The 13,126-nt window shown below is 30.1% G+C and overlaps 1 protein-coding gene across 1 annotated transcript; it reads right to left on the bottom strand.

Moving 5' to 3' along the window:
• Positions 3,064-4,988, bottom strand: LOC18599653 (benzyl alcohol O-benzoyltransferase). The gene is made up of 2 exons (XM_018121042.1): positions 4,546-4,988; positions 3,064-3,625 (listed from the first exon to the last, which is right to left on the bottom strand). Exons 1-2 carry the CDS (start codon positions 4,986-4,988, stop codon positions 3,064-3,066), a joined length of 1,005 nt encoding a protein of 334 aa, XP_017976531.1.

The following is a 13,126-nucleotide window of genomic DNA, read 5'->3' as shown; positions in this document are numbered from 1 at the left end:
AGCATTAGAACATTAGAAGTTTAAGAAACTGTTTGAAGGCGTATGCATGGTAAGAAAATTGTTGATATGTGCAGAGGCAGAGCTAACCAATTTTTGTTGAGGGCCAAAAAACAAAAAAACAAAAGTTAAAAATTTTAAAAATTAATATATTAAATTTAATCAACAATTAAAAGGTTGATAATAGAAAATAAATTTCTATAATATGGAAATCAAGAAAAGAAAGACTTGTAATAATTTCTTAAGAAAGTTGTGCTCAATAATGTTTTCTGTATTCAAATTTATTAATTATTAATTATGTACCAGAAAACATTGATCTTTAAGATTGAATCTTAGACATTTTGATTTATATTGCTCTTATTCATGAGTTGAGGCTCGGTGGTTTAAATGTAATCGAATCATTTGAACAATTTACATATTTTCTTTTGGAGAATTTATCAATTGTTTTTAATTTACTTGTACTTTAATCAAACTTGAAAAAAAAATTAATACAGTCTATATTTAATATTCTTATTTTATTTCTATTAAAACTTATAATACTAAATATAAAACTAAATTATGTAAAATATAAATAGTTAAATATGATATACAAGATTAATAATTTTTTCTCATACAATCAGGATTGTTTAAAAATTATATATTCAAAATAATTTCCTTTCAATTAAATATAAAATGTAAAACATATAAAAAAGATATACTTAGCTTGTATTTATTTCTATCACTGCTTATGGCTTAAGCAGGTTCCTGCCTTAATGGGCAGTTTTTGTAAATCTTATAGCTAATGATATCTTTTTTCACCTTTCAAAAAAAATGTTAATTTCTTTTTACATAATCATGATCTATAAAAAATACACATTGATGAAATTTTAGTAACAATACAACACTACAACTTTTTTTTGAGAACTACATAATAATTTGTTAATTTTTAAAGATTAAAATCATAAAAAATAAAATTTACATAATTGAAAAAAGAATAGAATGGTAAGTAAAAGATAAATACCATATGACATAACAAAGAAGAAAAAAAAATATGGTTGATGATTAGTAAAAATTTAGGAAAGAAAATCTATGAAAACTTAGAACATATGAGCAAATAAAATAAAAATAAACAAATAAACAAATATATATATATATAAATAATAATATAAACTGAAAGAAAAAATATTAAAATTGAATGAAATATATGGGATCATTTTGTTATTTTTTATTTGTATTGATTATTTAATAAAAAAATTATTTTAAAAAAACCATTAAGAGAATATATAAACAATTTTATATAATATGAAAAAAATTTTAAAAATTTGGGGACCCATCACCTAAGGAGGCTTTATTCCTGAATATGTGCAAAGTTGAAATGATTTTAATTCTAGAAACCATACTAGGCAATTATGGCCTTTTGTTTATATAGAATGGTTCTCGAGTTTTTCGTGGGTAGGTTAGGCTCATTGATGACTACTTCGGACAAGGGCCTATTTGGTTATAGTAATCATGAGGAAGAGTTTTATCCTTCTTCAAGAGGAGTGGCTCGTTTGATAAGGAAGTGGGTCTTGGTGCCACGGTAGCTTAAACTATAAGGAAAGATGGCTAATAACTATAGGAAATTAAGATAACGTTTGCTACGAAGAAAGTAGGAATATATTTTTTATAATATATGTAATTAAATTATATTATAATATTATTTTATAATAAATTATTGTAATTAAAATAACAATATAATTACATTATAATTCATGAATGTAATATGAGTGCAGTTCAAAATTAATTCAATTATATTGTATTATATTTTGTAATATTTTTAAAGATATTTTTACCCTTCAATTTAAATTTTTTAAAAATAATTAAAATAAAATAAATAATATAAAAAACTATATTAAGAAATAAAAATAAAATACATGATATTAAAAATATATTTAAGAGATGAAATTATGTAAAAAATTAATAATAAAAAATAAAAATATATTAAACTTATATTTTAATACATAAAAGTAATTCTGAAAGTTGACATTACATTTCTTGCATTTTAATCATTACTTTACTTATATATCAAGCACTACAATGTTATCTTCCATGCAATCTCACACATTACCTACAATTATATTGCATATGCAATCTCTCACATTATCTGTAATCACATTACACTGTAAAATACACCAAGCGCCTCTTAAATTAGAGAAAACCAGACATTGTCCTCTTTTTTTTCTCAATTATTTGTAGTGAGAACTACCAAGATTTAAGCAATAGGGTTCAACTTTCAAGAAACATTTTTTTTCATGTTTTCTTAATTAAATACCACTTGAACACAATGACTAATGTTTAATTTTGGTTTAAACGTAACTAATTAATATTTACTAATTTATTGATTAAATGAACAAGTAATTAAATAATTTTTTTATTTCGTTGTCATAATTCTTATGAAATTTGAATTATTATATAGCATTAATTTCTTTTATTAAAATTTTATTTCTGAAAGAGGGAATATTTGAATAGAAGAATATACATGTGGAGCCAAATATGTCAAGGCAATTTGTAATTTGTAAAAAATAATATAGATTTATTTTTAATCATATTCTTCTAGTTGAAAAATGAATGAAGGAAAATTTTCAAATGTTTAGATATATAGTTTGTGGAGGAGTGTATATCTACGCAAGGTGTAAAAAACAAATGACATATCTAAACCCTAACCAAATTAAAATAGACCATCTAACTTAATTATTTTAAATCAAATTCATGGCATTTCATTTGTTCACAAATGTCAATGATAACTAGCATGGGTTTACATTGAAGTATTTAATTTAATAATAAATATATGTACCATTTGTTCAAAAGTCAATTTTGAATGTTTCTTTCTTTCAAAGCTTTACTTATAAGAAAGAACAAATTTTACATATAAGTCAAACCATATTAGAGTTCATTGTTAATTATTATACTATCATTTACTTTTCTTGGTAATTTTTAAAAATAGAAATTTATGTGTTTGATTATGTTTTAAAAATTTTCTAAATAATATTATTTTACAAAAAATATTTGACAAAAAAGGAAAAAGAAAAATATAGAAAGAAATATTAATTAAGCATAGCAATGTGGGTGGTTCTTTACTTGCCTCGAACCGACCTGACTTTTTGATACCTCACTCATACCCGCAATTGCATTGCCATAGTATCCTAAGGGTAACGGAGGATTAAACGTGGAACGTGCATTGACAACGCAAATAATGCCAACATCTTCATTCGGGTCAAGTTGCAAGGCTATGGTATGACATCGCCATAAGCATGCGGCTATGATGTCAAAAGTTGAACATCGGCGGTGCGGAGGAACAAATCTGCGTAGAGCTGAGACTTGTTTGGGTCCAAAGAAAAAAGAGCGATGAACCATGTTGTCCAATTGAGTGATTATGTTGGCATTGGTATGGATCACTTGTTCAAACTCATGGTGCGTACATGTAGTTCGAGGTGGGTTTCGAGCATTTAGGAGATGTCTTTCCCAAACGGGTAAGATTGTGGGAGCAAGTGCACCTCGTGCCATCTCGCCCATTGCCGACATGAATTGCACCAAGCCAATAGCATCGCTCATAGTGTGGTTGTGGCGTAGGGCAAAGATGAAACCCCCGCATTTCAATCGTGTTACCTGTGTTAAATAAAAAAAAAATTCGTAATGATCACTTGTGTTGCTAATTAATATTTTCTTCCTTTTTTTTGGGTATTTCAAAGATAACTTTTGTTGCTAGTTACTAAATATATTTTGTCCCTATTTTTTGGTATTTTAAGGATAACTTTTGTTGCTACCTATCAAAGAAAATTTTGGTTTATTTTTTTAAAGAAAAAAGTCCAAGGAAAGAGAGATGGTTGAAACACAAACCTCAATTCTTTTATTACAAATACTTTTGCGTTGTAATTATTTTTTGTAATTGTAAAAGTTTCATTTTGTCCAAACCAGATCCTGATACCATGAAAGGTCTCTTGCTAAAAAAATAAGGGACTTGTAATAATAAACTGGTTGTGGAGGTTAATAAATTTGTCTTTCAAAAAAAACATATAAAGAACTCAATAAGTGGATAATGATATAGAGAAAGATAAACTTAATTGTAAGTAAACAAGATAATCTTTTAAAAAAAAAAAGAAATGATTTTATTAACTTCAAGCCCGGGATGCCATGTGAAGTCTCTCATGCCTAACTGGTCGAAGACTCTTGTGGCATTAAAACTCTACAAAAGATTACAAATCCGATATCAGATAATGGTATCACCCAAAGTCAAAATCAAATCAAAACGCGAATTGAAGAGTTTTCCAACTTCAAACAAAACAAAGAAGTTCCAAGATAGAAGAAACAAAGCTCGACAAAAATCATCAAAAGCCAAACAACAACATAAGTACAACTTTGTCGCTGTCAGTAGATCAAAGAAAAAGATGATATGCTAGGATGTGTTGTTTGAGAATAAGTTTGGCAGGTCAACGGTATGCTTTTAAGGATTAGATTATGGTTGGGCTTATCTTCTAGAACAAAAGGAAGAGAGTTAAAGGTTGGGAGGTTGGAGTTTTAGGAAATATCTGAATTAAAAGCAATGGACAGTTTAGCACTCCACCATAACCTGGAACATCATAGAGAAGCTCCTCCATGCATGGAAATGGTGGTTGAAGCTCCTCACCAAACTGCTCGAGTGTAACATCGGCATCGCCCTCGCTAAACAACACGCCCTCGCCGGTACAGTCCACGGTGAGCTTACGATTAGGCCCTTCTCTTAACCTACCAGCATATGGATAATAAAACACTAGAGTTTTTGCAAGTGCATCTCTGATAACCCTAGCAGGGTCCCTCCCTTGCATGGAAGGGCTGTATCGATAAAATTGGATTACGGGATATTCAAATCGATGACCTTCTCGATCATCAATGTCCGACAATGGCTTATACTCATGAGGGGTGGGCTTAGCCGGGACCACCAGCTCTGGTTCACACCTACGGACCTTGAAAGCCAAGGAAGTGGATCTCTGTGCCATGGGAGCTTAAACTATAAGGAAAGATGGCTAAGAACTATAGAAAACTAAGTTAAGAGAAGACCAGACGGGAAGTATTCGTCGTCCACTTCTTTCCTCAATTCCTTGTAATGAGAACTACCTAGAATTAAACAATAGGTTTCAACCTCAAGAAGCATTTTTTTTTTCCCATTTTCTTAATTAAATACCACTTGAACACAATAACTAATGTTTAATCTTGGTTGAAACGTAACTAATTAATCTTTACTACTTTATTGATTAAATGAACAAGTAAATAATTTTTTAGTTCGTAGTCATAATTTTTATGAAATTTGAATTTTTATATAGCATTAATTTCTTTTATTAAGATTTTTTTTTTAATAGAGGAAAGATTTGTATTTGTGAAAAATAATTTTGATTTATTTATTAATTATTATTTTTGTGGTTACAAAAATAATGAATGAAAGAAAGGTTCAAGACGTTTAGATATATAGTTTGTCGAGGAGTTTATGGTATATGCAACATGTAAAGGGCAAATCACATGTTTTACCTTAACCAAATTAAATAAGCCATACAACCTAATTATTTTAAAATCAAATGAATGGCATTTAAATTGAAGTATTTGGTTTAATAATAAATATATGTACCACTTGTTCAAAAGTCTATTTTGAATCTTTCAATTTCTTTCAAAATTTTACATATTAAAAAGAACGAATTAACTTTTACAAACAAATTGTGTGGTTAAGATGAAATCTAATACTTCATTTGATACTTCATCTAGAAAGCGATCTCCGTATGTAATTAATAATTTAATATCAAATAAAATAAAATCAAGTCACCTAAAATCTTAATTATGATTCAATTTGTTATTATTCCTATTAACCAAGGAATAGGACACTGGATAAGCTGCCATTTTAAACATAACATGCATTATATTTATTGTAATAAAATCACCTTATTGAAAGAAGAACGATTGTGTCTTATAATTTAAATAACTAGTAGCAAACGTTAGCATTTATCCATACATCTAACTTCATTGCGTTTTGTGCCAAAACTTTCTTCTGGGAGGACAATTTTAAATGAGCTTTCCTTCTCAATTAATTGGAACTTTCAAGTTTTTCGACCATAACTTAAATAACCTAAACTTCAGCTGTCAGCCATGGAGTCCTGTTTCGCGAAGAGCAGTATGATGATTGAGAAAGGTCCTACTTAAATTAATTTTACATCTAATTTCCAATTCTAAGAATAGAATTAAATATACAAGCTTAGAAACTAGACAGGAGTGAAAACTCTAAGGAATCATTTATGCATCTGGTTCAAAGTCAATTTTTATTTTTATTCATTAATGGAAATTCGGTACACATTAATTGCGTGAGTATGAGAGAAGAAAGAATATTACTTGCGTGGGGGTGTAGATCAAATATCCAAGGAATGGTAACTTGTTGAAAAATTCATGGGGAAACAACTTCAACATTGGAATGCCCCAGGCATCTGATAAAATCAAATGCCAAAACATAGCTGTAAATCATGCTTGCGGATCCATACCCCATCAGAATAGACCCCGTCATCGGAATTCCGATGACTACACATAATACGGGTGCTCTAGAAATGTTGCATGTCCAGCTGCAGCAGCAAAAATTAAAAGTTAATCAAATGGAGTAGATGATGAGATGAGTGCGAGTTGCTGGAATTTACTATAAGCAGTTAATCTCGACTTAAATAAAGTGGGAAAGTCAGAAGGAGGAAAATGAAATTAGTGAAGACATGGGTCTTAGGTCATCAGTGATTTTACCTGTAAAGGGATGGGGTACAGGAGCTGAGTGGTGAAGTGAATGATAATGGGTGAAAAGGTAGCTTTCATGGAAAAACTATGCGCCCAATAATATGCCGGCTCCGAAATTGTCACATGCAGTAACAGTAAGGCAATAAATCCTTTTGAGTTCCAGAGAGGAAGGCCATCCAAGGATGGGAAGATCAAGCAGGCCATAGAAGCTTTTTTTTTTTTTCCCATTTTCTTAATTAAATACCACTTGAACACAATAACTAATCTTTAATCTTGGTTGAAATGTAACTAATTAATTTTTACTACTTTATTGATTAAATGAACAAGTAAATAATTTTTTATTTCGTTGTTATAATTTTTATGAAATTTGAATTGTTATATATCATTAATTTCTTTTATTAAGATTTTATTTTTGAGAGAGCAAAGATTTGAATAGAAGAATATGCATATGGAGCTAAATATGTGTAGGGGTTCTTTTGGTAAGGAGAGAGGACGTGTTGGAACGAGTGAATTGAAATGTGCTAGAGGCGGCAAAGAGAAAGACTAAAGTAGTCTTTGAAGCGTGAAGCGTAAGTGCTTTGGTGATAGGTAGTGAAGGACAATAAAAGGTGGAAAAAAATAACAGATTACGATAAATGAAAAGGGTTGAGTAGAAAGCATGTTTGGAGAAGTATTTGAGAGAGCTTTTCAAGATAATATCTACTAGGTTTCTGATAATTTCTCCTTATCTCCCAACCTCCAAGACCCTCATATTTATATGGAATAGAAGCATTTTTGTAGAAGTAATTAGGAGAGCACGTTAATAATGGCATAATGTGTTTGTCATGGAACAGTAGCTAAAGAACGATTTATGGGATATTAAAAGGATGACCATGTAGTTAGGTAGTGGGCATAAGTTTTGGATAATAGAGTAATGACACTTGATAGTACGTCACATGTATTCTTAAGGAGCAAAAAAAGAAAAAAGAGGTAAATCACATGTACTTTACAAAAAAGTTAAAAGGAAGTCTTCTTAACTATATCCATATCTAAGCCACCAAACTAAGCTCTCTAGAATATCTCAAATGTGAAGGTAGCTCATGAACCATGCCACTTGTTCTGAGTTACTTTCACTTCCCTGTACAAACAGTTGTTCTATACTTGTTTCTAGGTGTTTCCGCATTTGGAACGCCTCTGGGTGCTTCTGTACTTGGAATGCCCCTAGACCCTTCCACGCTTAGAACACCACTAGGTGCTTATGTGCTTATAACTCCCCTAAGTACTTCCACGCTTGGAACACCCCTTGGCACTTGGGCATTTGGAACACCCTTGGGCTCTTTTACGCTTGGGACACCTTTGATGTAATTTTTCTGTAACATAATGCTTCAAAAATAATAGTTAGTCAAAATTGGGCATTTACATTTTGCCACTTGCATAAAAGTTCTTATGAGGAGTTTTATACATAAGATAAGAAGATGCACATAATAATAAGCAAGACAATGCTTATGTGTGTATATATATATTTTTTATTTATTTTATTTTTGTTTTTAAAGAAAAAATTGCTTGCAAATTTATACATTTATTATTATTATTATTATTATTATTATTATTATTATTATTATTATTATGCGTTACGAACTTAGGAATGGCCCTGGGTGCTTCCATGCCTTGGAACACCCTAGAGCGCTTTCGCACTTGGAACACCCCTAGGTGTTTGCACGTTCAAAATATCCTTGAATTGAATTTTTTTTTTTTAAAGCATGGTAATAAGAATAAAAAATTTTGTTAAGAAAATTTAAAGTGTTGTACTCATACTGGGAAAATAATTCTTTAAAGTCTACTTGGAACACCCCTAGGTGCTTTTATGCTTGAAACAACTTTAGGCGCTTCTGTGCTTGGAACGCCCTTGGGCACTTTTACGTTTGGAACATACCTGGGCACTTCCATGCTTGGAACAACTCTAGGTGATTCTGCACTTAGAACGTCCTCTAACGCTTCTGCTCAGGGAACATCCCTAAAAGACTTGGTATAATTTTATTTTAGCCCTCTGTATGAAAATTTTATTATTACAAATAAAAAAAAAAAAAACAAGGCAAAACATGAACAATTGATCTAGAGCCTTTAGATCAGTAAATTATTCTTATCGACATAGTTTCAAGTTTGAGTAGCAAAAGCAATAAAGCTGTGACCAGTGAGTGAAAAAAAGAAACAAAAGGTCTACCGAGGTGAAGTGCAAAAAACTACATATGAAATTTATAATTTTTTGGATATTTTCTATTGACTTTAATAACCATAAATTAAATGCTTGCAGCCAATTTGTGTGCTTCTGTTGAAATGTTCATCTACATTAAGTTTTTTCTTTTTTAACTTTCAAATGTACATGAAAGCTACCATATCCAATAGAGAAGCCCACTTTGACTAGACAGTCACAAACTGCTAAATAAGGCATCGGAAAGAATCATGTTGCATTGAATGTTAAAGACATTCTTATGCTTTGACTATATGGAATAGAACCTTTTACCTAAACACCTTTGAAAAAAGAGTATTTGATGCATTAATAAGTTAGTAGGCTGGTGAGACACTTGTTAACAATTTCTTTACTTAAAATTATTACTAATAAAGCTTTTGATATGAATTTTAATTTAAAATTTTGCCCCATCAAAAGTTAAAGGGCACATATCCATTAATATGAAGAACTTTTTTAAGTTCCAAGATTTATTGGATCTGGATCTTTATTTTTACTTCTCTATTATGCCATATATGGGGAAGATGTTTGAGGTCTGTATTTTTTTATTACTTGGTATAAGTTAAAGGGCATTAAAAAAAGCAAAAAAAAGAACGTACTAACAAACGAAAAAGTTTTGTCTATCCAAAATCCACCATGTATATAGTTCATAAGTAGTAAGCAATTACCGAAGATATCCAAAGTTCGATTTAGTCCTTGTTTGACCTGATTTTTTTTCAACTTATCTACCTCTTAGAAGCAAAAGCCCGACTAAACATATTTTTGAAAAACTCTTAATAAAAAAGTAACTTTTTAAAAAAAATTTAAAAATAAAGATTAAAGAAAAGTTCTAAGAAGGAGCTTTCTCTTTTCTTTTTTAAAAAACACATTAATTTTTTTAAAAATATCCTATCTCAATCAATTTATCTCTCCTCTCTTTCATTTTGCAAGTCACCATTCTCCAACGCAAATTACGAGTTTCCTTTCCTTTACCTATCTTTAAAAAAACTACCAAAAAAAAAACAGAAAACTCAACAGTGGAATAGCAAAATCTAAAATTTTTTTATTCTTATAATGATTAAAAGAAAAGAAAATTCAAAATTCAAAACTGTATTCAAATACTATTTAAAGGTTTTCTCTTCTTCACCAAAAAAGGATTTTAATGTCAAATATACCATTTCCTCTTTTCTCTTCTTTTTTGAGAATTGAAGTATCATGATCCGAGTGCTTGCTAAATTAACAAAAATCTAATACTATTGCTACTATACAAGTTTGAGAGTTGTCCATTTATTTATTAATTTCTTTTATTTTAACATTTGAAATTGTATATAAACTTGAAGAGTTATGATATAGTTTATTAGGTGATTGAAGATAGTATGAATACCATTTATGATAATTTTAACCGAAATTAAAGTTTATATAATTTATTTTGTTAAACAGTTTTAGCTTAACTTTAAAAACTATTATTTTTCATAAAAGTTTCATATTAGCTTTTAAGCTAAAAAAAATCAAGCCAAACAAGCTCTCACTTTTAAAGGCATTAACTAGTTCTGATGCTACACCTTTAATATTTTGAAAATTACTTTCACCAACTCTTTTCAAATTTTCTATTCGTTTTTTAAGGATGATAATAAGAAAAGTTCAAGATACAAGAAAGAAATAGAGATATATGTGGAAAAAACAATGAGATGTAGAAAAGGATTTGATAAGAAAATTTAAAGTGTTAGATTCCTGCTAGAAAAATAATTCCCCAAAGTCTATAAATATAAGAGAATAGTTTTGTAGAAATTCACAATCTGTTTTTCTATAATTTCTCTCTAAGGCTTCTTTGAACAAGTAAGTTCTCTTTACAATAATATTGTGTTGTTGGGTTTTTTTATTATACTGTCTGTTCTTTATTATTATTATTATTATTTTGTTTCATTTGTTGTAACATAGCTTTCATAAGGAAGAAAGAAAAGAAAAGAAATTATTATTACTACTAGATAGTTTTTTTATAGAGGAATTTTTTTATATGTTTAGGGGTGCTTCTGCGTTTGGAATACCTCTAGGTGTTTTCCTGCTTGAAATGCTCGAAACACTTGTATAGTTTACCCCCCGCAAGAAAATTTTATTATTGAAAATAAAAATTTCATGCGTAATTAATTTAGATTTGGTTTATCATCAGATTATGGGAATAATGTATACATTATATATAAATTTGGGATATTAATAAGTAAGAATGATAATGCGTAAATACTTATCTGGTTGTCTTTGTCGTTTGTGCTTGTAGGAATTTTGTTACCTCATCTTATGGCCAGGACTCGTTTTACCCCAAAAGTTCGTTATGATGAACTTAGTAAGGCTATTCTAGGAAATAAAAGAAAGAATACTGCTGCAACCTCTATTTCTAAGAAAATATGAGTAGAGAGAACTAGTGAAGTACCTCTTGAGTTAAAAAATTGGAATGATGGTGTCATTAGGGAATAAGGAAAGGATTGCTTTTGGGAAGCAGTGCGTGCAAAACAAGTAAATAGGCATCTATGTGCATCTGTTGGCTATCATTGGGATCGTATTTGTAATAAAGTTGCTCCAGATAAAAGGTGTTTTATCCCAAGAATGTTAATATTGAAGTTCAGATTTGAACGTGGTGAATTCCCAATTTCAATCACTAAATTTAGATCCAACTCATTATGGGTCCAAGGTTGGGATGAATGGATAGAGAAAGTTTTGAAAATTTTCACTTACATGATTGCTCTCGGCAATGCTAAAGTCAACTCTTTAAAGATTGCTTCCTCTCTATGAACAGACATTTCTCTCGAAGAATTACAAAAGATGGTGGACTCATGAAAAATGTCCTCAACTCTAGTTCTCAAATTAAATGCCTTAACGCTTACATAGCTAAGGCCAAAGGATACATTACAAAAATTGACAAACCTAATATAGAGACTAAGATAAAAGGGCTTGACGAAAGCAAGATGAAGTTACAAGGAAGATTACACAGCCTTTCCAAGTTTGAGAATGATAAATCCTCCTACCTTCTGAACTTCATACTTAACTAGCTTTTTTCTTGTTTTTCTTTTTCTGATATGTAGACTTGTTTTCCATAGTCAACATTTACTTAGTTTTCTTCGTGGTTTTATTGAGTTACTTTATTCCATATTTCATTCTTTACAAACACATGAATGTTTCACAAATGTTGATGTGTGCGGCAGAAAGGGATTCTCAACTTCATAGTAGGGAGGATAATCCTCAACCTAGTATGAAGGAGAATGACATATTTTATGAGCATTTAAAGCTACGGCCTATTTATGAATAGTGAACTATGGCCAAGAAGTGAGCAATAATGTCAAACCCTGTTCTATAAAATAATTACGACGTCATTTACATGCTCAATAGAATGTTTGCAGATTTAGAAAGTTCGAGGAATCGTTGAAAGACGATATTGCCCCTAATGGTACCATTGAGTCGATTAAGCCTCGAACTAGTTCAAATAGGAATTTTAAGGTGAAATTAAGAGTCTCACAGTTCATGGATGACTCAAAATGGTAATTCGAAGTTCGAGGATCAATTTGGAGTCAAACCAAAATTTTCACTATCTAGGGGCAAAATGATCATTTGCCACTTAGGGACAAAATGAGAATTTTTAGAAAAGATTTTTTTAGTCCATTTGACTTATTGGAGTATGATTTAAGTATTGGAGTATGATTTGAAGTTTAGAAGTGAAAAATTTTAATTCCGGTATAATTTGGAGTATAAGGGTGAAATGGTAATTTTGCCACCTTGAGGGCAAATCGGTAAATTTTCACCCCCGACACTTGTCAAGACCAAGAGATTTTATTTATCATGGAAATGGATAAACATGAGAAATGTGTGGTGGAGAATTAAAGAATTAAAAGTCACATATTTAAAATTTGAGCCAATAAGGAAATGCCATGTGTCATGTTTTTATTATTTTATTATTTCTTTATAAAAAGGTAAAAAATCAGCCCATTTCTCCCATAGTGATCAGCCAAACCAGAAAAGAAGAGAAATCAAGGAAGAATAAACCCTAGGTGGGAAAAATCAAAGAGAAAGTGTTGGAATTCAAGGATTTGATCAAGCAAAGGTAAAATTTCTTTGATTTTACTAGTGATTTACCTTACCCATGCATTTTTCCTTAATTTCCATGGTTAAATTACATGTTTTCATGATGAA

Source organism: Theobroma cacao, chromosome 5, assembly GCF_000208745.1.
Source record: "Theobroma cacao cultivar B97-61/B2 chromosome 5, Criollo_cocoa_genome_V2, whole genome shotgun sequence".
In the NCBI taxonomy this organism is placed as follows: Eukaryota; Viridiplantae; Streptophyta; class Magnoliopsida; order Malvales; family Malvaceae; genus Theobroma; species Theobroma cacao.
The sequence above is the reverse complement of the archived record's forward strand: the minus strand, read 5'-3'. Positions and strand labels throughout refer to the sequence as shown.